The sequence below is a fragment of the Heterodontus francisci genome, chromosome 23 (assembly GCF_036365525.1).
Source record: "Heterodontus francisci isolate sHetFra1 chromosome 23, sHetFra1.hap1, whole genome shotgun sequence".
Taxonomy (NCBI): Eukaryota; Metazoa; Chordata; class Chondrichthyes; order Heterodontiformes; family Heterodontidae; genus Heterodontus; species Heterodontus francisci.
In genome coordinates this window covers 9,255,158-9,278,597 of record NC_090393.1, presented here as the reverse complement: position 1 = coordinate 9,278,597, position 23,440 = coordinate 9,255,158, and the positions used below count along the sequence as shown (strand labels likewise).

At 40.1% G+C, this 23,440-nt stretch overlaps 1 protein-coding gene across 3 annotated transcripts in view; it reads right to left on the bottom strand.

Annotated features, from left to right (window-relative positions):
- Positions 1-23,440, bottom strand: part of golga3 (golgin A3) — an 88,394-nt gene that overhangs the window by 26,181 nt on the left and 38,773 nt on the right. For all 3 annotated transcript variants that reach the window (XM_068054641.1, XM_068054642.1, XM_068054643.1), the window contains 13 exons: positions 23,298-23,410; positions 22,156-22,853; positions 18,014-18,125; positions 15,231-15,537; positions 13,882-14,084; positions 13,221-13,358; positions 12,190-12,351; positions 10,573-10,941; positions 9,148-9,225; positions 8,706-8,969; positions 8,484-8,578; positions 4,925-5,141; positions 2,202-2,345 (listed from right to left, as the gene is read on the bottom strand). In XM_068054641.1, coding sequence (XP_067910742.1) covers positions 2,202-2,345; positions 4,925-5,141; positions 8,484-8,578; positions 8,706-8,969; positions 9,148-9,225; positions 10,573-10,941; positions 12,190-12,351; positions 13,221-13,358; positions 13,882-14,084; positions 15,231-15,537; positions 18,014-18,125; positions 22,156-22,853; positions 23,298-23,410 — 2,900 coding nt within the window. The remainder of the gene's footprint in view (positions 1-2,201; positions 2,346-4,924; positions 5,142-8,483; positions 8,579-8,705; positions 8,970-9,147; positions 9,226-10,572; positions 10,942-12,189; positions 12,352-13,220; positions 13,359-13,881; positions 14,085-15,230; positions 15,538-18,013; positions 18,126-22,155; positions 22,854-23,297; positions 23,411-23,440) is intronic.

Genomic DNA, 23,440 nt, shown 5'->3' with positions numbered 1-23,440 from the left:
AGAGAATTTATAATCAACCCCACAAGAAATATGGAAGGACTTTGGTTTCAAAAATAAAATGTGGACTTGGTACACAAAGGGATAATAGGAGCTGTTCAATAGCTTTGACTGTGTATTTTACAAATTGCAATACATTATTCATCTCTGGAAAATAGTTTCAACTACAATCCTTCTAATCCAGGCCATTTCACAGACACCTGTATGAGAAGCAGTCTATACCTTCAAATCAGAACTACACCTTCCAACAGCCCTCAGAACAGCACACACTCCTAAATTTTGCATGAAAGAAAATCACAGCAGTTCAAGAGAAAAAAATACAAATGCTTGAATTAGATTGCTTTTAAAGAGCAAATGAATAGAATAATTCTCATGAAAGGCTTGATAACAGATACTTTCACTCAAAAAAACATATCAAAGGCAGCCCTTTGAAATTACAAATTGTAGGGGAAGTGTGGGAGAAGAGGAGCAAGAGAGATGGAAAAAGACAATCAAGGGAAATGATTAAAGGCATTTACAGGTGAATGTAACAAGCAGCGTCTCATTTGACATTTACAATTGTAGAAGAACAGAAGTTTTGGTTTCCTCCTGAACTTAAACTTTGGTTTTACCTCTCCGGAGACTGACTGATTTGTAATGCACAATGAGCTGGTGAGTATGTCATCTAAAGCACCATTTTTGATGCATGAATCCAAGGCTGAGAGTCAGGACAGGCTTTTCACCATCGCAGCCAAGGAAGACCCTGTCTTCATCTGAAATCCATACACACGTACCTTCCAGCTCAACAGTGGCTGACCTTTGCCTTAATGGCCTGGCTAGAATCTAACTAAATCTGTGATCTAACTAAAAGAGGAGGAACAAAACCCAACAGCTAACCAACTTGTTCGGTGTAGTACATTAGAACACTGAACTTCTGTGGGGCACTGGACAAAGACGCATCTCCATCAGAATTCTGAATATGCAAGTATTTGGTCAATCTAAGGCTTGGAGTACTAGAATTTTACACATTCTCAAATGCATAACCTTAAAATGAAGTTTTAATAGGTTTTTTTGCTAAATTTCTCTGCTGCTTATTTTGCAAGAGAAAGATGATTGATGACAACATTCTTCCGGAGTATACTGGACCTTAGTTTGTACTCTCAAACAGAAAGTCAGAAATGTTTCGTTATTGTTCAGTCATGCCAGTAATTTGTAGAGGAAATAAAGCTGAACAAAAAGGATAGATTCACTGCATTTTGAGAATGAGCCCAGAAAGCTCAAAATATTCCAACTGAAGTACTAATCTTACAGCTGATCAACATCTCAACAAAAATTTATGTTCAACAAATGTTTTATTTAGGACTGTGTGGGACAAATTCGACTTTAAAATGTATTTTCACTATGCAGGAATACCTTGAAGACGATTAAACAAATGACAGCACCAGATATCTTCTTCTTTGGCCTCCTTATCTCGAGAGACAATGGATAAGCGCCTGGAGGTGGTCAGTGGTTTGTGAAGCAGCGCCTGGAGTGGCTATAAAGGCCAATTCTAGAGTGACAGGCTCTTCCACAGGTGCTGCAGAGAAATTTGTTTGTCGGGGCTGTTACACAGTTGGCTCTCCCCTTGCGCCTCTGTCTTTTTTCCTGCCAACTACTAAGTCTCTTCGACTCGCCACACTTTAGCCCCGTCTTTATATAATGCACCTCAAAACCTATTTTCTTACAGTTCAACAGTGACTACATTTCAAAAGTACTTTGTTGGCTTTCAGCCATCCCAAGATCGCGACAGGCGCTAAATAAATGTAAGTTCTTGTGTTTTTAAAATGGTTTCTATACAATTTTGTAAAACACAACAGTCATCATACCACAAAGAGAAGGAAAGGCTAAAAGTAGTTAAGAAACAAAGAATAATGTGTTTTGCAACGACAGTGGCTCACCACTTTGGCTCGAGTTATTTTTTGGGAGGTTTGGGAAGGAGGGAGTGGGGCGGGGGGGCGGGGGGGGGAGTGGTTGAGGACACAATAGAATAGAACCCCAGAATTACTCCATTAATTTCCACAATACTCTGTGCACAGTCTTGCTGCAGCAAGCTATAATAAAGGAAAGTTGACTCACTAGGAGTAATCCCAGCAAGGTATAAACTGCACCAGAATGAAATCAAGGTGGGTTTGACTGGTTAATACTGCTCATGCACAGAGTTTGGTTTGGTTTAGTTTAGTTTTTACCTCATCCTCCAGATCCAAAACCTTCTCTCTGTAATCCTCCAGCTCCTGGCTGGTAAGTGAGATGATTGCCTGCAGCTCCTTCTCAAGCGTGGCTTTGCTATGGTTTACTGCCTGCAGCTCCAGTTGCAAAGCTTGAATCCGTTCCTATTAACATATAAAGGATAGTGAGATCATTTGCCATCACAGTTCTAAGTAACATTGCCAATATACCTAGTACTGCCAAAAGCCACATTCCATGTTTATGCCAAAAAGTAACCAAACTGTAGCAACCCCGGTGGACAAGAGCAAACATCGTATATTGGCACCACACTTCTAAGTAAAATCCAGCACGAGATGTATTCATTGGAGACCTTTTGAAAAACAAATAGCACTTTTTTTTTTGAACAAAAGAGCTTCCTGAAAAGAAATTCCATCCTTTAAATGTTCCCCTGCCTTGCACACTACCAGCAGGCTGAGAAGATGGGTAGCCTTTGCTGATACTATTCAAGAGTTTGATACAATAAGGGCCAACTCTGCCAAGGTATCAAAATGACCCGACTTCCAATTTTTACCTCTCCTCAGGGGAAGCGCCTGGATCCATGTTTGTGTTTTATCTGTCGGGTTCAACTGAGATCACATGCTTAGCAAGTGGGAACTATTGTTGGAAACCTGCTGCCCATCAGTCTGTGGCTCCAATGAGCTGCACCATTCTTTGTTATTTATTTCAACCAATTAAACTCCAGGCATACAAAAGCAAAGTACTGCAGATGCTGGAAATCTGAAATAAAAATAGAAAATTCTGGCAATACTTAGCAGATCTGATAGCATCTGTGGAGAGAGAAACAGAGTTAACATTTCAGGTTGATAACCTTTCATCAGTTCTGAAGAAAGGTCATTGACCTGAAAGTTAACTGTTTCTCTCTCCACAGATGCTGCCAGACCTGAATATTTCCAGCATTTTCTGTTTTTATTATAAGCTCTTGCATGTTTTACACACATGCAAGCATTGAAATGGGATCGCTAACTCAGATTTTATCAGCTTGGGAAAAATTGTGTTTTATTGATTTAATCCCACAGTCATCTAATTCTGTTCTTGATCAATTTTCAAATAACAAAATACCTCTGTGGCAAAGTGAACTTCATTTAACTAGTAAAAAAACACTAGTGAAAAAAATAAAGCCACAATTGGAGTTCTGTTTCTCAGTTTATCTTTGTTATGAACAGGTAGTTAATTTTCAAAATAAATTTTACTATATTTACAACAACCTGTCCATAAGCAGATTGTGATTTAAACTTTTCCTTTTTAAAAAAGAAAAAACTCCTGATGGCGTATTTCTCCACTCCCTCCGTTTGTGAACCCTAACTTTTAAAGGACTGCAACAACACTGTTACAGTTAAGCAAAAGCAGGGTTTAATAACACATGCTCAAACTCAGGAGGGGGTTAACTTTGCAACGTACGCTCACAAGTAAAGGTAAAGGCATCAAAAAGGGCAAGAACATTTACCAAGTAAAAAATAGCTTAATTACAAACTGAGGGGGGGCCCCAGTTGAAACCAGAGTCCTTTTTTTTCTAACTAATTTAGAAGTCCAAAGCTGGAATTAACCGACTGGAAATGCCAAGTGGAGTAAGAGTCGTAGGAAATCTCAGAGATAAGCTGAGGCAGCTTAGTTTCTGATTTTGCCCTTTTCGAATAGAGAGAAACTGGCAGAGAGCAAAGACAGATTTTCTTGCTGCTTTTCAGACTGTGGCTTTTTTCTTCTTGCACGCAGGCCCCAGAGATAGTGAGGTGCACAGCTTCTAGGCAGCTGTTTTTTTGTACGAGCTGTTCTCTTTAACTGAAACAGTTTCAAAATTCGACAGGCTAAAAAGGGTGGCTTCTAGGTCATGTGACCAGACCCCTTCAAGTAGCTGTCCCACCTCCTGTTGAAGTGATCTTCCCCCTCCATTTTAAACAGGTTGAATACAGAAGTAAATCAACTTAACATGCTGTGTATAATGGCAGCTGGCAACACCACCCAAATGCACAAAAATACTATAATTTACAGTTAGCTTTCATCTGTTCGTGACACTTGTCATAATTTTTTCTCAGGCTGTGACACACCTGCAAGGGTGCTTTCATTGCCTACCCCTAAGCTGTTATGAGAAAATGGTTGTGGGCCTTCGTGGTGGTTATTTTACAACTGAGTGGCAATTAAAAGTTAACCACACAATGTGACGAGAGGCATGCACAGGCAAGACCAGGTAAAGGTGGCAGGTTCCTTCCCTGCAGGACATGAAACCAGATAGGTGTTTAAAGCCATACGGCAACTTTCATGGTCACAAATTCCCAGGCTATGGTGGGATCTGACTTTTAGCCTGTGGCTGGTTAGTCCAGTACCACAATCACTTGACACAGAACATTTTCTTATTAAATGAAATTCAATTTCAGCCCTTAGTTTATCTTTTGAACCTTTTAAAGTTGCCTTTATTATGTCTTCTCACTAAAACTACTGCAGTTGACAGTTTGCGACACCAAGAGAAAAATTATTAAGGCTGTGGGATGAATTGGCTAGCTCTTTCAAAGAGGAAGCACAGGTAAAATGGGCCAAATGGCCGCCTTCTGTGCTGTAAGATTCTATGGAACTCCTTTTCCCTTTTAATACTTTCCCCCTAATTTTATTTTGTCTCAGATAGCTATCTACAAACTGTAGGATATAAATACATTTGCAAACTGCAACTAAGAGTTTAGAAAGGGTAACATACTTGCAGAACCTTATCGTTTCCGCCCTCTGTGATCTGATCTTTCATCTTGCTCAGCTCTCCCTCAGCAGATTCCTTTGCTCCAAGGGCCTCCTGCAGGCGACGGCTCAGAATGCCAACAGCGCTTTCATAAGCTTTATGTTTGGCTCTCATTTCTTTCTGTGCGCTGCTGAGATCAGTGCCAAGCTTCTTCATTCGGGTCTTCTGTTCAGAGATACCTCTGGAAAAAAAAAGCAACACAGGTTCAATACAATCAGAAAAATGAAGTTCATTTAGAACCCAACAATTCTTTATACGTAGCAGCAAAAGGATGAGAACAAGGACATGAGGCCTCTTTTTGTGCCTTAAACTTTCTATGATTCTAAGAAATGAGGGAAGGGGTCACAATCAAGAGGCCTTTGAAACATCAGCACTTCACTGAAGGCAAAGCAGATTCAATAGTGACATTCAAAAGAGAACTGGATCAATACTTGGGGAAAGAATTTGCAGGGCTACGAAGAAAGAGGAGAGTGAGATTAATTGATAGCTCTACCAAAGAGCCAGCATAGTCAGGATGGGCCAAATGGCCTCCTTCTGTGCTGTAATATTCTATGATTCTATGTTCTGGTACAGGCAGGTACCTTGTAATTACACTGCATACATCTGAACCAGTGAAAATGCTGGGTGGATAATAACATTTTCTTATAAATTAGAATGATACCTTAAAGTGAGGCTATGGATAGTATTAGATTAAAAGAGGAGGTTTATAATGTTGCAAATAGTAGTAAGCCTGAAGATTGGAAGTGTTTTCGAAATCAGCAAAGGGTAACCAAAAATTTGATAAAAAGGGAAAAAGAGAATCAGAGTAAATTAGTCAGGAATATAAAAACAGATTGTAAGAGCTTTTACAAGTACATAAAAATGAAAGTAGCTAAAGTAAACATTGTCCCTTAAAAGCAGAGACAGGAGAAATTATGGGGAATGAGGAAATGGCACAGACATTGAGCAAATATTTTGTTTCTTTCTTCACAGTAGAAGACACAGATTACATACCAGAAATAAAGGGTAACCAAGGGGCTAATAAGGAACTTAAGGTAATTAATTTCAGCAGAGAAAAACTATTGGAGAAACTTAAGGGACTAAAAGCCAGCAAATCCCCAGGACCTGTGGCCTACATCCAAGGGTCCAAAAGAGGTCATTGCAGATAATGGATGCACTGGTTATGATTTTCAAAAAGTTCCCTACATGGTCCTAGTGGATTGGAAGTTAGCAAATGTAACTCCACAATTCAAGAAAGGAGGGGGAGAGAAAACAAGGAACTACTGGCCAGTTAGCCTGACATCAGTCATCAGGAAAATGCTCGAATCTATTATTAAAGAAGTCGTAACAATGCACTTAGAAAACCATAGTATAGAACATAGAACAGTACAGCACAGTACAGGCCCTTCGGCCCACGATGTTGTGCCGAACATTTAACCTACTCCAAGATCAAACTAACTACCTACCCTTCATTCTACTATCATCCATGTTCCTATCCAAGAGTCTCTTAAATGCCCCTAATGTATCTGCTTCTACTACCACCGCTGGCAGCGCATTCCACGCACCCACCACTCTCTGTGTAAAGAACCTACCTCTGACATCTCCCCGAAACCTTCCTCCAATCACCTTAAAATTATGCCCCCTGGTGATAGCCCTTTCCACCCTGGGAAAAAGTCTCTGGCTATCCACTCTATCTATGCCTATCATCATCTTGTACCCCTCTATCAAGTCACCTCTCATCCTTCTTCGCTCCAATGAGAAAAGCCCTAGCTCCCTTAATATTTCTTCGTAGGACATGCCCTCCAGTCCAGGCAGCATCCTGGTAAATCTCCTCTGCACCCTCTCTAAAGCTTCCACATCCTTCCTATAATGAGGCGACCAGAACTGAACACAATATTCCAAGTGTGGTTGAACCAGGGCCTTATAGAGCTGCAGCATAACCTCGCGGCTCTTAAACTCAATCCCCCTGTTAATGTATGGTCAGACAAAGTCAACATGGTTTTACAAAAGGGAAATCGTGTTTGACAAATTTAGAGTTTTCTCAGGATGTAACGAGTAGGATAGATAAAGGGAAACCAGTAGATGTAGTATACTTGGATTTCCAAAAATGCATTCGATAAGGTGCCACAAAACAGGTTAATATGCAAGAGGAGGACTCATGGCGCTGGGATAATATTAGCATGGATGGAAGATTAGTTAATGGACAGGAAGCAAAGAGTAGGAATAAATGGAACATTTTCAAGTTGGCAGGCTATAACTAGTACAGTGCTGCAAGGATCAATGCTGGGGCCTCAGCTATTTACAATCTATATTAATGATTTAGTTGAAGAGACCAAGAGTAATGTATCGAAATTTGCTGACGATACTAAGTTAGGTGCGAATATAAGCTGAGAGGAAGACACAAACAGACTGCAAAAGTGAGTGGGCAACGAGGCGGAAGTGCGAAGTTATTCACTTAGGTACGAAGAATAGCAAAGCAGAATATTTTCAAAAGGAGTGAGTGAAACTTTTAAATGATGTTCAGAGAGACTTTGGTGTACACGTACAAGGAACACAAAGTTAGCATGCAGGTACAACAAGCAATTAGGAAGGCAAATGGCATGTTGATCTTTATTGCAAAGGGACTGGAGTACAAGAAAAAGGAAGCCTTGCTACAATAGTGGATTACAGTGTGCAGTTGTGGTCTCTATATCCAAGAAAGGATATACTTGCCTTGGAAAAAGTACATCAAACGATTCACTAGATTGGTTCCGGTTGTCCTATGATGAGAGGCCAAGTAAATTCGGCCTATTTTCTCTGGAGTTTAGAAGAATGAGAGGTGATCTCAACGAAACAGACAAGATTCTGAAGGACTTGACAGGGTAGACACAGAGGTTGCTTCCCCTGACTGGGGAATGTCGAACATGGGTCACAGCCTCAAGATAAGGGGTTGATCATTCAGGAATGAGATAAGGAGAAATTTCTTCACTCAGAGGGTTGTGAATCTTTGGAATTCTCTACCCCAGAGAGTTATGGATGCTCCATCATTGAGTATATTCGAGACTGAGATCAAATCAAGGGATATGGGAAGCAGGCAGGAGTGTGGAGGTGAAGTAGAAGATCAACCATGATCGTATTGAATGGCAGAGCAGTCTCAAGGGGCCGAATGGTCTACTCCTATTTATGTTCTTATATCCCATTATACAACAAAAATTCCTCCCTTGAACGGTCTACATTCTCACCTAATTGTTATTCGATAAACTTTTACGAAACCTTTTACAAAGCCATGACTATTCTGGGCTGTAACATTACAGTAAAACTTGCAGTGAAATATCTAATGAATGATTTGCTTATTTTTCCTGTTGGTTTGTGTAAAGCAATTATGTAAATAAAACAAATTTTAGTAGCCATGTGGAAGCGTTACTAGGAAGTTTAAAAGTAGCAAGTGTTAATCGTCAATACTCGGTCACTTCCGCCTAAACTTGAATTTGGAAATTTCTCTAATAAAGTACATTCCTTAATTAGAAGGCAAAGCATATCAAGTTTAAACAAAAGTTTTTCTCACTTTTTAGCTTCTTCCTGCATCTGCTCCAGTTGCTTCTTTAGTTCTTCATTCCCGTGAGAGAGTGACATTAGCTGGTTTCTATCAAACTGCACCGACTATAAGAAAGTATAATAAGACAGGTTTAATAGTCTGTTAAAAACAGCAATGAAGTTAAACAATGCCAACTCATTGATACTAACATCAGGTTGCTCATGTTTAATGCTGGTGATATTGACCGTGTACCTGAAGTTCTGTGTTCAATTCATCACGTTCTTCCTGTGCCAACTGCAGCTGGGCTTCCAGATCAGTCATTTGCTGGCGAACTCGAGAAATCTCTTTCTGCATCCATACATGCTCGTTCTGCGCAGATTTTTTGTCAGTCTGCAGTGTGATCACTTCTTGCTTCAGCTCTTTCACCTCCAACTCCAGCTTTTTCTTTGTTGACTTTAACTCATTTATTAGTTGATCTTTTGAATTTGCATCACGTCGATACGCTTCCACCATCACCTGAAGGAAAGTGCCATTAACAGTGCATTTAACTCGAGAACCCTCAGCTCGCTATTCCACTAATAGCATTCCTCTGATTACCATCATTAGCTCAATCTATGCAAATATATAAACACTGCAAAGCAGACAGCACTTTCAAGTGACTGGACTACATATTACAAATCTCAGGAACATTTACCTTCTGTTGAACGAGCTGTTCTTTCAGTTTCTGGGTCTGTTTCTTAAAGCTGGTATTCTCTTGCTGCATATTTTCTACCTATAAAATTAGTAAATAAATCGCAGTGTAAACAGATATCTTCTGTAAAGATACTAACACTGGAGAGTAATGTAAATTTCAGAGTAAGAATCGCATAATGTTTCACAACGATCCTCAGTGATAATTTTTTCTGGTTATCCCAAAACATAGTTCCTTACCACAGACATTCCCTGCAAAAATTTATTCCCCATTTTGACTACTCCCATGATGAATCTATTATAACTGTTCTTTGCCATTTTTAATCTATTTATAGAGCCTGTGTTGTGTACACTAAGACCAGAATGCATCCAAAAAATAAGAGATTCCTGACTTGTTAAATAAAACTATTTTCCTTAAACTTCTTTTGTGCTCAAGTTGAGGGATGTTATTTTTGGGAAATGAACTTGTGCCTTCTCAGGCACCCAGGTTTGGTAATACCGAAGACAATGCAAAGTTAATCTACTCCTACTCTGCCCCCACAACTGCATCGGTATGATACGCTTTTCAATTCCTACACCTGCACTCCTGAAGCATCTGTGTGGTATTACCAATTAGTACTAAATTGTTGGCCATTTTGTACACTACAGCCACACCAACAAGAAAGTGGATTAAGATCTGCGTAACTAATGTCACATAGTATCCAATAAGCAGCAGTCACAGGAGACTTCCAACCCAACAGCCTGGGATGGATTTAAACTCAACAGTCCCAGAGGGGAAAGACCACTGTCTGTGGCTTAGTGTGCCAATCCACTTCCCTCTCCCTAGTAAATACTAAAGCAAAATAATTATTTAATATTTATGCCATTTCGCTACTGCTGCCTAGGATTTTATCCTGACTGTCCCTTTTAGGCCCCATTCCGACTTTCCTTTTTTCAAATTTCTGTGCCTGTAGACTATTTTGTTTTATGTTCCTTGATAATTTACCTTCATAACTCCCCTTTGCCTTCCTAATTTTTTTTCACTTCTCTCCTAGATTCTTCACGTTGTATCTCATCATGTTCTCCTCTGTTGAACATGTGCTTAGTCTGTGCCTCTTTTCTCACCCTCAATTTTTTCCTCATGTCTTTCTTCATCCACGGTGCTTTATTAGTGTTTGGTTTGTTCATGATTTTTAGCGGGATATATTTTTCCACGGGCCCTGTTGAACACCATTTTAAATGTTTCCCACTGTCGTTCTACATCATTGTTTGCCAATATTGTTAATTTTATTGTGCTATTCTCAACCCCTCAAAATAACCCAGGACTGAAAATATGATCTGTATCAGAAGGGATTTACTCTTATGGGTCGCAATACATTGTGTTATGTTAATGAAATCTTCCTTAATTTTTTAAGCATGGTGTATTGCAGTGCAGCTAAATTCCAAATACCTGCCCAGTCTTGACAGCAACTTCCTGCCGAAGCTGTTCTAGGATTTCAGAAACCATCTCTGTGTCCTCCTCCAGCTTTTTAGTTGCTTCGTCCAGTACACCCTTATCCATCTTTCCAGCTTGTAATGCTACTTCCAGCACAATCTTCTCATTCTGCAACAACTGGATTGCTTCATCTTTGGCATTTGCTTCAGTTTGTACCTCTGCGAGGCGGGCCTCCAGCTCATCGTAACGTGCCTGCAACTCATTCAAGGATTGGTCCTTGGTGTGCAAGGCCTCTTGGGAGATTGTCAGCTGCTTCAGCAGCTCTAATTGTTCCTGTTCCAAAGCTTCAAATTGGAGTTCACGTTGATGCAAGGTTAACCTAACCTGAAAAGGAGCCACATTTTCAATATATCCATGAGTTAGAATCACAAATGCAACCAATATTAATAAAAGTCACTCACGGAAAATTACAGTTAATCAATATCAGAAGAGCACACAGATTCATATTTAGGAACAAAGGTGAGAAAAACATTCACACAATTACTTAACATGTAGGCTGTATTTCCAGGTAGCGCTGTGGAGGCAAAATCCTTGGAATCTTTAAGAAACAGATGGATAATGTAATGGGGGAATTGTTGGTTCTTTCTGTACAGATGAGCTAGTATGGACTGAATTGGCGCTCTCATCTCATATGTGTTGAGAGCAGAGCAGACCTAGTGACCATGAAATTACATTTACCATCTTGGTCACAGGAAGCTGCCACAGACTAACAGCTTGGCTCAGCAGTAACACTCCTGAAAAGTCAGAAAGTTGCAATTTCAAGCTCAACTGTGAACTTAAGTACATACGCTAGGGCTGACATTTCAGCGCATATTGAAGGAGTACTGCATTGTCGGAGGTTCTATCTTTCAATGGAGACATTAAATTTAGGCCTTGTCTGCCTGTTCAAACATCTTGTAAAAAGATTCCATGGCACCAAAGAAAGGCAAGGATTTCTTCTGGTATCTTGTCCTGACATTATTCCCTCAACAAAAACCACCAGTAAGTTAAGTAGTCATCCACTCATCTGCTGTTGTCAGACCTTGCTGTGAGCAAATATCTACGTTTCCATAAAACAACAGTAACATACATCAAAAAGAAACATAAACTTGGAGGTGGAACATTTTGTGATGTTCAAAGGACACAAACAAAATTACTAAATAAATGAAAGTTCATTCTTTTCTTTCTTTATATAACAGATATCCTTAATTCCTTTGCTCTCTTCTCACCCCACATCATCAGCTGGGCAGCACCACTCTAACAGAGGAATAGCACGGGTTCCTCAAATATTGCTGGTTAAATAGGCAGCATACTAACAGAAAAAATACATTTGTTGGATTTGGTGTAAAGTTTCGACATTTGGTCGAAATTTTTTGCAAATTCCTTTTCACTCTCCATTTTTACTATCTCTTTTGACAGAGTTGGCCAGAATTGAACAGTCAACCGGCTGATACCTTCAAGCAGAGGAACCAGTGAAAATACTTGGCTTAGTTGCCAGACGACATGTTTCGAGTCTCCTTTTGAATTCCAGACAGTGGATTTGTAACATTTTCAAAACCAAGCAGCCATTTTGACAAAGCTAGGGCTCCTTACCTCCTCAAGCTGTCTCTCCAATGCTGTAGCCGAATTAGCCAGTTTCTGAAGGTGCTCATGCTCTACCTCAAACTCTTCAAGTTTCCGTGACAGATCATCTTCCACCATTGCCTTAGCCTCTTGAATCTGCTGGAAAGCCTTTTCCTGATCCAACATATCAACCTGTTGTGGAAAACGTCACGTCACATTCAAATACTAAAACACTGCAAAACTTGTTACAACCCCAACCTTGCGGACTGACTACGTTATGTTTTGCATGGAAGGTTTTGTTAATAAAGGTTCAAGTATGGATTAGTCAAGAAGTTATACTGAAGTGATTAAGAGCAGGTTCCCTCAAGCCAGAATATTCTGTATAACAAAGAAAGCAGAAGGAGTTTCTACAATCCACTCTCTAGCAGTGTACAAAGGCACAAGAGACTGGCTAAGGTCCCTATGTTTGGCACAATGAATCCCACTTATTGTAGCTTTTAGCAGATTAACTACTAAAGATGACTCTACTAATGCATTTGGTGTATGTGCATAGTGATGAAATTTCATATTGTAATGAAGGACATTAATCCAATTAAAATAATTTTTAAAAATTATAAACGTATCCCCATTCTTTTTCAGGAGGATATGTTAAAAATGTAAACCGTGTACACCAACTCACTCAATCCCTCTTCTCTCCATATCAGCTGGTGTGAAGGAAACGATAATGATCCCATGCTATTGACCAGTACCTGGCAAAATGGGTTAGGCTATAGGTTTTTTAAAACATATTACACATTTTAAACAGCTCAGATTGCTGATGGTAGGATTACAACAGTATTCTATTGTCAAGACCAACAGGTATGCTGCTGTTCTAACAGGTTACATCTTTCAGAACAGAAAATATTTGTGCCAAGCTGTTTATAAAACTAATGTACTCTTGCTTAAAAAAACAGTTGGAGCAGGATCAAAATTGAACTTTGTTGAAGATTATACTCTCATGCAAATAACTGCCATTAGTCACAATAATTTAGTACAGTTCAATGACTGAGTTTAATTTTCACCTCAATATTTTGGAGGTGCATTGCAATGCGCTCCTTTTCCTTGATGGATCTCTGTTGAGTGTCTGTAAGTTGTTGAGACAGAGACACATTCTCAATCTTCAGGTGCTCCAGCATGGCTGTTTGGGTCATGTGGCCAGCCTGTGAATAAAACAAAAACATATCCAATCATTCTGAAACATTATAGCTGCAGAACCACTGAGCTTAGCATGAAATTGTAGTCTTAAGTGTACCCTATATTATGCTGCCAGACCTGCTGAGTGGTTCCAGCATTTCTTGTTTTTATTTCAGATTTCCAGCATCCGCAGTATTTTGCTTTTATATTACTATATTATCCTTTACTTGGTTTCACTACAAGCTGCAGTTTACCTCAGATAAACTATTTTCTAAGAGTCACTGTAACTATGTTCTGTAGACATTTATAGAGCGTCCAAGGTAAATAGTAGCCATATGTTTAAGTGTACAATTTAAAGTGATCCAATTTAAAAAGATATTGAGTATGAACTCCAAACTAAACTGGATTGATTTAAATTTATATTCTCAATGACATTGGCTGACTCCAGTGCGTCTGTTTCTCTTCCTGGTGGCCAGGTAGCACCATAGTTTAGGCTAAGTGGAACACTCGTGCCTCCAAAGCTTGTAAAAGTTTGCTGCGGTGCCTTACCTGCACATTTGCCATTTCACTCTGTAACCGGACCCTTGCTTCTTGTGCCAGTGCCAGTTGCTGCTGGTACCACTGCCTGACCTGCTGCAGAGAAGTTATTTCAGACTGGGATGCTTTGAGCTGGCTTGTCAGAGTGGCACGGTCCAACTGTACTTGCTGAAGCTGGCTCTGTAGGACTGTCATTTGTTGTTGAATAGCATGAACTGGAAAAAAAGAAAACACTTTAGAACAACAATCGGTAGGTTAGTTTCCTACATTTTATGAATGTGTTTTCTTTAAAACAAGGTCCAGGAAGATGTAATTGGACTAGACAAGAGCAAACAAAATGACTACACCTTTCATGGTCAACTGATTGGATTGTAGGTTACTTACTCATCCTCAAACACTAATTATTTGTGTGACTATCAAATTTTCCCGTGTGTGAATATAACTCAGTGACAACTATTAGCAGCTACCCAACAAGAACAATGATGTCTAAAAAGCAACACTAATCAAACAACAGACTGTGGAAAATAAGTTATGAACAAATATCTAAGTAGTTATGAAATTACACTCCAGCAATCCTAAAAGACCAGTTTTCTCGTGAAAATTCCAAAAATATTTGAAACATTTTAAATGAATGGAAAAATAAACTGTTTAATCTTCAAATCAGCTAATTAAGGCTAAACATATCATTATAAAGCCAAATAATGCAAAAAACAGTTAAACTAGCTGCAAAATTCACCAGGACCCCAGCAAGCATTCCAAATGACTTTGCATTATCAGTCAAATCCATACAGAATTTCACCATACTACAAAGTCATTATATTTAAAACCTTGTACAATTCTGGAGATAGAATGGGCTTATGGCAGATTGGACCAAGCCTATTAAAAATGCTATGACTAGCAACTTACATTTTTACGGTACCTTTAAAAGTAGCAAATACTCTAGGCTCTTCACAGCTGGGGAATCAGTTCCCCCAATAGCCCAAGAAGTCTGATTCCCCATCTATGCTGAATTAGTTATTCCAATAGTTGGGGGTGATGCAATGGCCCAACTGCCCCTGAGCTGCGAGTGGATAGGTAGGAAGACGGTAGACAGGAAGGCTGTGGCTGCCAAATAAGATCATTCAGCTACTCGTTCTGGGAAGCGAGTGAGAGAGAACTGGATGGGGCTCTATAATGCCTCTACAATCAAATAGTCCCCCGTACACATTAGCTGGGTTCACACAACAAAAAGGTAATGGTTAGCTGCAAGCATTATATAAACAGTCTCCCAGCAAGAATTTGTATGTTAAGGAGAGAAGATTAAAAATAAAAAGGCGAGCATGCTCCTACTGAGCAGAATCAAACATTCCATAAAGACATACCTGAATCATCTCTGCTAGAAAGTGCCTGCTGCATTTCTGTAACTTTTCCCATCAGTCTCTGATACTGCTCCTCAGCCATCTGAAGATCATTATTTAGCGCAACTAAACTGGCATTCTTAGCCTCAAGATCGGTCTGCAGCTCAGTCATGGTCTGTTCCAGACTGGAACATGTTTGCCGTAAGGTGCTTACTTCAGAGTTCAACTTGCTTTGCTTTTGCTCACTGAGCACCTTCTGCTCATCCTGTGCCTGTAGTCGTGCATTTAAAGCAGCTAATTGTGCCTGCAATTCAGTCTTCTCCTTCAAACCCTAAGAAGTTAAAGAGAATGGCAATGGTCATCTTTTTTCATTTAGAACATTAGAACATTAGAGCGCAGTACAGGCCCTTCGGCCCTCGATGTTGCATCGACCATCTGACCTACACTATTCCATTTTCATCCATATGTCTATCCAATGACCACTTAAATGCCCTTAAAGTTGGCGAGTCTACTACTGTTGCAGGCAGGGCGTTCCACGCCCCTACTACTCTCTGCGTAAAGAAACTACCTCTGACATCTGTCCTATATCTTTCACCCCTCAACTTAAAGCTATGTCCCCTCGTGTTTGCCATCATCATCCGAGGAAAAAGACTCTCACTATCCACCCTATCTAACCCTCTGATTATCTTGTATGTCTCTATTAAGTCACCTCTCCTCCTCCTTCTCTCTAACGAAAACAACCCCAAGTCCCTCAGCCTTTCCTCGTAAGACCTTCCCTCCATACCAGGCAACATCCTAGTAAATCTCCTCTGCACCCTTTCCAAAGCTTCCACATCCTTCCTATAATGCGGTGACCAGAACTGCACGCAATACTCAAGGTGCGGCCTCACCAGAGTTTTGTACAGCTGCATCATGACCTCGTGGCTCCGAAACTCGATCCCCCTAATAATAAAAGCTAACACACCATATGCCTTCTTAACAGCCCTATTAACCTGGGTAGCAACTTTCAGGGATTTATGTACCTGGACACCAAGATCTCTCTGCTCATCTACACTACCAAGAATCTTCCCATTAGCCCAGTACTCTGCATTCCTGTTACTCCTTCCAAAGTGAATCACCTCACACTTCTCCGCATTAAACTCCATTTGCCATCTCTCAGCCCAGCTCTGCAGCCTATCTATGTCCCTCTGTACCCTACAACACCCTTCGACACTATCCACAACTCCACCGACCTTCGTGTCATCCGCAAATTTACTAACCCACCCTTCTACACCCTCATCCAGGTCATTTATAAAAATGACAAACAGCAGTGGCCCCAAAACAGAACCTTGCGGTACACCACTAGTAACTAAACTCCAGGATGAACATTTGCCATCAACCACCACCCTCTGTCTTCTTTCAGCTAGCCAATTTCTGATCCAAAGCTCTAAATCACCTTCAACCCCATACTTCCGTATTTTCTGCAATAGCCTACCGTGGGGAACCTTATCAAACGCCTTACTGAAATCCATATACACCACATCCACGGCTTTACCCTCATCCACCTGTTTGGTCACCTTCTCGAAAAACTCAATAAGGTTTGTGAGGCACGACCTACCTTTCACAAAACCGTGCTGACTATCGCAAATGAACTTATTCTTTTCAAAATGATTATAAATCCTATCTCTTATAATCTTTTCCAACATTTTACCCACAACCGAAGTAAGGCTCACAGGTCTATAATTACCAGGGCTGTCTCTACTCCCCTTCTTGAACAAGGGGACAACATTTGCTATCCTCCAGTCTTCCGGCACTACTCCTGTCGACAATGACGACATAAAGATCAACAACAACGGCTCTGCAATCTCCTCCCTGGCTTCCCAGAGAATCCTAGGATAAATCCCATCTGGCCCAGGGGACTTATCTATTTTCACTCTTTCCAAAATTGCTAACACCTCCTCCTTGTGAACCTCAATCCCATCTAGCCTAGTAGTCTGTATCTCAGTAATCTCCTCGGCAACATTTTCTTTCTCTACTGTAAATACTGACGAAAAATATTCATTTAACGCTTCCTCTATCTCCTCTGATACTAAGGATTGGTTATGCTTTCCTCTAATTGTTGTGACATCAGTATCAGAACACCTGAGGTCGAGTCTATAAACTTCTTTTAAAGAGAAATTACATAGAAACTCTATTCATATGGACACAAAAAATTTCAGTTCCAGGAATTGAAAAAAAACCTAAAAACTATATAAGCCCCAAATGAGTGATATTTTGAATTTGTACTTTCCCTGTGGGAGCTATAAAGAGGGAGAAAGTGCTTACACAAATATACCTACATTACCATGAGCAGTTGAAAGTTTACCGTTACAAAACCAGGATCATAGTAGATAGGCAATGATCAAAAAACTAGACAATACACACAGATTACAAGGTAGCCTTTTTTCTTTGAAAATCAAATGAGGTACAATGGTACATATGCAATGCAATTTACTGACAGGTAATGGGCTCTCTATTTAAAGAGCGGTTATAGAAACTTAGAAGTATCATTATTTCCATGTGGTCTTTTGATCAATATATTGATGATTCAACAATAGATCTGGTGGATTAAAGTCTGTCTCATGGTTCAACTGGTTTGCATTGATAAAGGAGCACCAAAGATGCAGGAGAGCTCATGAGTATAGATCAACGGGAAACAAATGATTAAAAACTAACTGGGGTAACTGAATGCAAGTCTTCTACATTTTTGTAGTAGCTACAGGCATCAAATGTCATTTCATTTTTTCCCCCAATGCTAAGCAAAGGTGAAATAAGGTAATATTTTTCACCTCATTAGCTTCAGAAGACAGAGCTTCCAATTGTCCTTCAAGCCGCATTTTTTCTTTAAGAATCTGCATTAGGTCATCATGGGATTCTGCCACAGAGCTTTCCATGGAAACACTGCATAATGAAATTACAACACAGATGACCTGAACACACCATACATAACATAGTCAACAATGAACAAAAAACAACTCCAGCAACCTCATTTGATCTGGTATTTATGTGAGATCACCAAGTTCTGTGTACTTATTTGTGGTGGAGCAGATGCTCCACTAATGAAACTCAAAACTTTTGCTAACAGTTGCTCACAGATTACAAGGTAACACAATAATGAATGTACCATAAATCACAAAACTGATCGCAATGCAAATCTAGCCATTTTGCAATCAGCATCATCAGTTAAACCATTATTTTCTTAAGTTTTTAAAAATTCATTCACAGAATCTGGGCTTTGCTGTCAAAGCCCATCTCCAATTGCCTCGACAAGATGGTGGAGAGCCACCTTCATGACAAATGAATGGCTTGTTTGGCCATTTCAGAGGGCAGTTAAGAGTCAACTACATTGTTGAGAGTCTGGAGTCTTATACAGGCTAGACGGGGTAAGGACAGCAGAATTCCTTCCCAAAGGATAATAGTAAACCAGTTGGGTTTTTACGACAATCGGATAGTTTCACCACTGATACTAGCTTTTTATTCCAGACTTTATTTCATTAATTGAACTTAAATTCCTCAGCTGCAGTGGTGGGATCTGAATTCGTGTCTCTGGAACATTAGTCCAGGCCTTTGGATTACTAGACTAGTAACATGACCACTGTACAATTGTTCCTGCTAATATTGGTCTAACACCTACAAATTAAAAAAAGGAACAGAATCAATAATACTTACTTTGCATGCCCTTTGTCACAAGAGTTTTTTTGTTGAAAGCTAAGAATTCTGTGTGTTTTTGAAAGCTGGGAAAAGGGATTTTCTGCGAACACTGAATGCTGACACTTGGTGTTTGAAGTGTGCAGACTGCAAGACCTGTTTTCAAGCTACCAGGAAGATTTATGACTGTCTTGTGACTTGACTGTTCAAAAGTTTTGAGTTTCATTTTGGGATTAAAAGAGACCAGTGAACTCTACAAGGAGCAGGCTTTGAAATCTTTGCTTTACCTTGTCTGGAAAGACAGTAAGACTCAGAAAAGTGTTTACCAATCTCTGCAAAAGAAGTCTTGCATCTCTTAGAAAGAAATTCTACATTTAAGGTGTGGTTTTGACCTGCCTGAACTGAAGGAAAGACTCAGGAAAAGAGGGGTTGCTATACTCTGTGGAGGAACACTGCTTTGGAGAGAGGAAGCTTTGTGTTTTGGGTGTGGCAGATTACTATTGCCTCCAGTCTTTCAGGAATCCCTACCTCAAGAGTGATTCCTTTTACTCCTGTGCTTTTTTGGGAGATCCTGAAATCTCAAGAAAGCTTCTGTTAGACTGCTACTTCAAAATCCAAAAATAGACATGTTGCTACGCCCTTTTGTTGAAATATTGTGACGCCTGCTGCAGACAACTTGCCTTGAATGCAGACATCACAGACTGATGAGCAATTTCAGGTGGAGAGACTTTGAGTGGCATCCGACTATTCGACTCTGGGACACCTCACCAATCCAGAAATATCCTACCAGACTGTGACAACCAATTATTTTTTATTCCTAAGAAACCGTTGCAACTTAAAACATCCTTTGCCCCCGGTTAACCAGTTTTTTTGAATGTATGTGTGCGCGGACGTGGGTTAAGAAGAATTAGTTGTTATAAAATCTTTTCATACAAATAGATTTATCTCATTATTGTTTAAGATTTAGTTTATTAATAAATAGTTCATTTTGTTGTTGTCTAAGGAAACCTGGTTTGGTGTGCTTTATTTGGGGGGATAAATAAAGTGTTAAAGTGGCTATTTGTCGGTAGGTGAGAAACTTTACCAATATGCTCTGACCTGTGGGATTGAATTAACTGTGCATTACTCCCAACTTAGTCGTAACACCTTCCTTATCTTTGAATGAAACAATCCTTTTATAATAGGGGAAATGAGACCAGGATGGCAATGAGGAGATTCACCCTTGGATGGAGTCCTTTTAAGGCTTTGACAATGCCAGGATAAGTTTAAATTCATTTGGGCTTTTTGCCCACCATTAGAAATTATGAAAGGATGGGGCAGGGCAGATAGAAGCCAGTGTGGAATCCTTGTACAGTGCCTTGCAGCCCCACAACCTTGATTGATACTGCCCAGTGTGGGTGGTGTTATTTTGAAACTTTCACCAAGAGTTGAGAGTAGAACTGCGTTTCTGCCTAGTGTTTTAACCTTGCACCTGCTGATGAAACACAACTAAAAATATAGAAAACTTCATAAGCATAAAACATTACGGAGATGATTCCTGTAGAATAGTCCAATCCAGCAATCAAAGGATATGGCTGACCTGGGGCCTTCCTGCACCCTCACATGGCAATTTGAGGCTTTCAAGTTGCAACCCATCTTTCTATTAAGTATTTTTAAGGACTGGGCCGATATAATTCCAGAAGATTCAAACAGAAAGTTGTATTTACATTGTATCTTTAACATAAAGCATCCCAAGGCACTACACAGAAGAATTATGAAACAAAATTAGGCATTGATTTACATAAGGCAATTATTAGGGCAGATGGTCAAATAGAAATGTCCTAAAAGAGGATAGAGAGGTCGAGAGTTAGAGAGGTAGAGAGGTGTGGGGAGTGAATTCCAGAGCTTAGGGCCTTGGGAGCTGAAGGCACAGCTGCCAATGATGGGTCAATTAAAATCAGGGATGCTAAAGAGGCCAGAATTAGAGGAATGCAGACATCTGAGTTGTGGGGCTGAAGGAGATTACAGAAAATAGGGAGGGGCGAGGCCATGGAGAGATTTGAAAACAAGGACGAGAATTTATTTATTTATTTTTAAACCGAGACATTATTTAACTGGGAGTCAATGTAGGCCAGCGAGCACAAGGGTGACAGGTGAATAGGCCTTGGTCCAAGTAAGGACATGGACAGCAGAGTTTTGGATAACCTCAAGTTTACGGAGGATAGAATGAGAGGGGCTGGTCAGGAGTGCATTAGAATAGTTAAGTCTAGAAGTAACAAAGGCATGGATGAGAATTTCAGCAGATGAGCGGAGGCAGGGTTGACGGAGTCAGTGATGTTAGACGTGGAAATAGGTGGTCTGAGTGATGGCATGAATATGTGGTCAGAAGTTCATCTTGGGGTTGAGTATGACACCAAGATTGCAACAGTCTGGTTCAGCCTCAGATAGTTGCCAGGGAAGGGATGGAGTTAATGGCAGAGACCAAAAATGGCTGCGGTCTTCCCAATATTTAATTGGAGGAAATTTCTGCTCATTCAATACCAGATGTCAGACAAGCAGTCTGGAAAAGCAGTATAGGAAAGAGGGCTTCACTGCTATTTCATCCAGACAAAATAGTAAACAGTGCGGACTCCAAAATTACTGAGGGTGGGGTTACAATAAACAACAGCAACCTGAACCTACCAACCCTCAAAGTTATCTCATTTAGACAGGAAACCTTCTTACTGTAAAAGAATCTAAAATTGGGAGTGAACAGGGCAAGTCTCAGAACTTAGAAATAATTCCAAATCTTTTAGTTTTTTTTTAATTAAGTAGGAAATGCTGATGACTGTACTGGTTTAATAGAATTGGGGCAGTGGGGAGGGAGAAAATAAAGAGGAAAACTGCATGGACTTTGGAGGATCTCCTGAGTTTGTCCATTTAAGGTAGGTCATTTTTAAATCTCTATGGGTTAATGACAATGTACACAGTGCTATTAACTTCACTTCTTTATATTGATTGACTCAGCATCTTTCCTAATGAAGCCATTAGAATCATCAAAATAAAATACCTTAATGGTAGAACAGGCATGGCATTAAGGCTCTGTGGAACAATTTAGTCTTTCAATACCATAAAAAAATTCCGATTGCAAAGTTCAATTCTTAAAAGCACCAAACAATATTGGCTTCTTTTCAGAACTCGCTCACAGCTCGTTTTTACAGATTTTGTTCCAGCATATGCCCAATGAAATAATATTTCAAATTCTGAATATAATTTGAGCAGCTCCTATGTAAGGCTATTTAAATCATATTAATGGCATAGTTACCTGCTGGAAATGCTGTCTCTACGGCTCCGCACTGCTCCATTCACTTCCTGCTGTTCACTCTGATGTTCTGCTGCTGCAGCTTGCAACACCTCCCCAATAGAAGGGAACTGCCCCATATCATCTGATAACATTTCTTGCCCATCAATAGTGTACGTGTTTTTTTGCCTGATGTCCAGTGAGGGCATGTCCCCATAAATACCAGTGGTAGATATACTGCTGTATGAAGAGCTGTCACTTTCATTCTCATCTTGTCTCGCACCCAGCTCACTGCCATCTACCTCAGAGTTGCTGTCCTCTGCGTGTAACAAAATCTCTAATTTATTGTCATTTTCTGATGCAAAGCCTATTTCAGATATGACAGATGTGGATGAACCAGTTCTGTTCTGGGATCCCAATGTTTCCACACTGGAAGACCTTCCAATACTACTCCTGGACTCCGGACTATCCGTTTTATAATCCGCAAGAGATCGTATTTTGCTGGTCTTGGAACTCCTTGAGGTCTTTGAAGTCTTTTCATGTTTGGAAACATTTGGCATTCCAAGGCTGCCCACCTTGGGTCCTCGTGGAACGCTGGTCCGCAGGAACGAGTATTCCGTAGTCAAGGCGAGGGTATTAGCTCGTGGAAGTACTTCTGGATGGAACATCAACTCCGGGTCCAAAGTACTGGTGAGTCGATTTTTTGGTGTCGATTGCTTAGACTGAAAGATAAAAGTGGAAACATTTTTCGAAAAAATTCATCCACAACAAGACAGGGATTTGTTCTGTGAAATACTTAAGTGAGGCTTCTCAAACATTGTTACTCACCAGATTGGCCATCTTTCACACTCAGTAAAATGGAAATTTTAATAGTAATTACAATTAGGATAACAAGAAAAATCAAAAGTCTGTGTGTAAAGTCTGACTCGGGCATTCAACATTAGGTAGAACGTTTCCTCATATCTCACACAATTTACATCTCTGTGCTCCAACCCCACTAACCTCGGCTCCTTCCGTAACATCCAACTCCCCTGTTCTCACCCTCCCTATGATATTGCTGCCTCATTTGAGCTGCTCAACAGATCACACTTCTACCTGTGATTCCTTTCCCCATTACAATTCCTAGCACCACATGCCTCTTACCCGCTGTATTCAGACACACTTACTCTCTGCTGATGCCTTTGTACTCTGTACTGCTTGAGTTGCTCTTCAAGACACTGTTGAGCCTGTGAACGTATCTGTTCTTCATTCTGTTCTTTCAAAGACGGATCCACAGTACCTGATTTCAAAACAAAAATCATAATTTCAA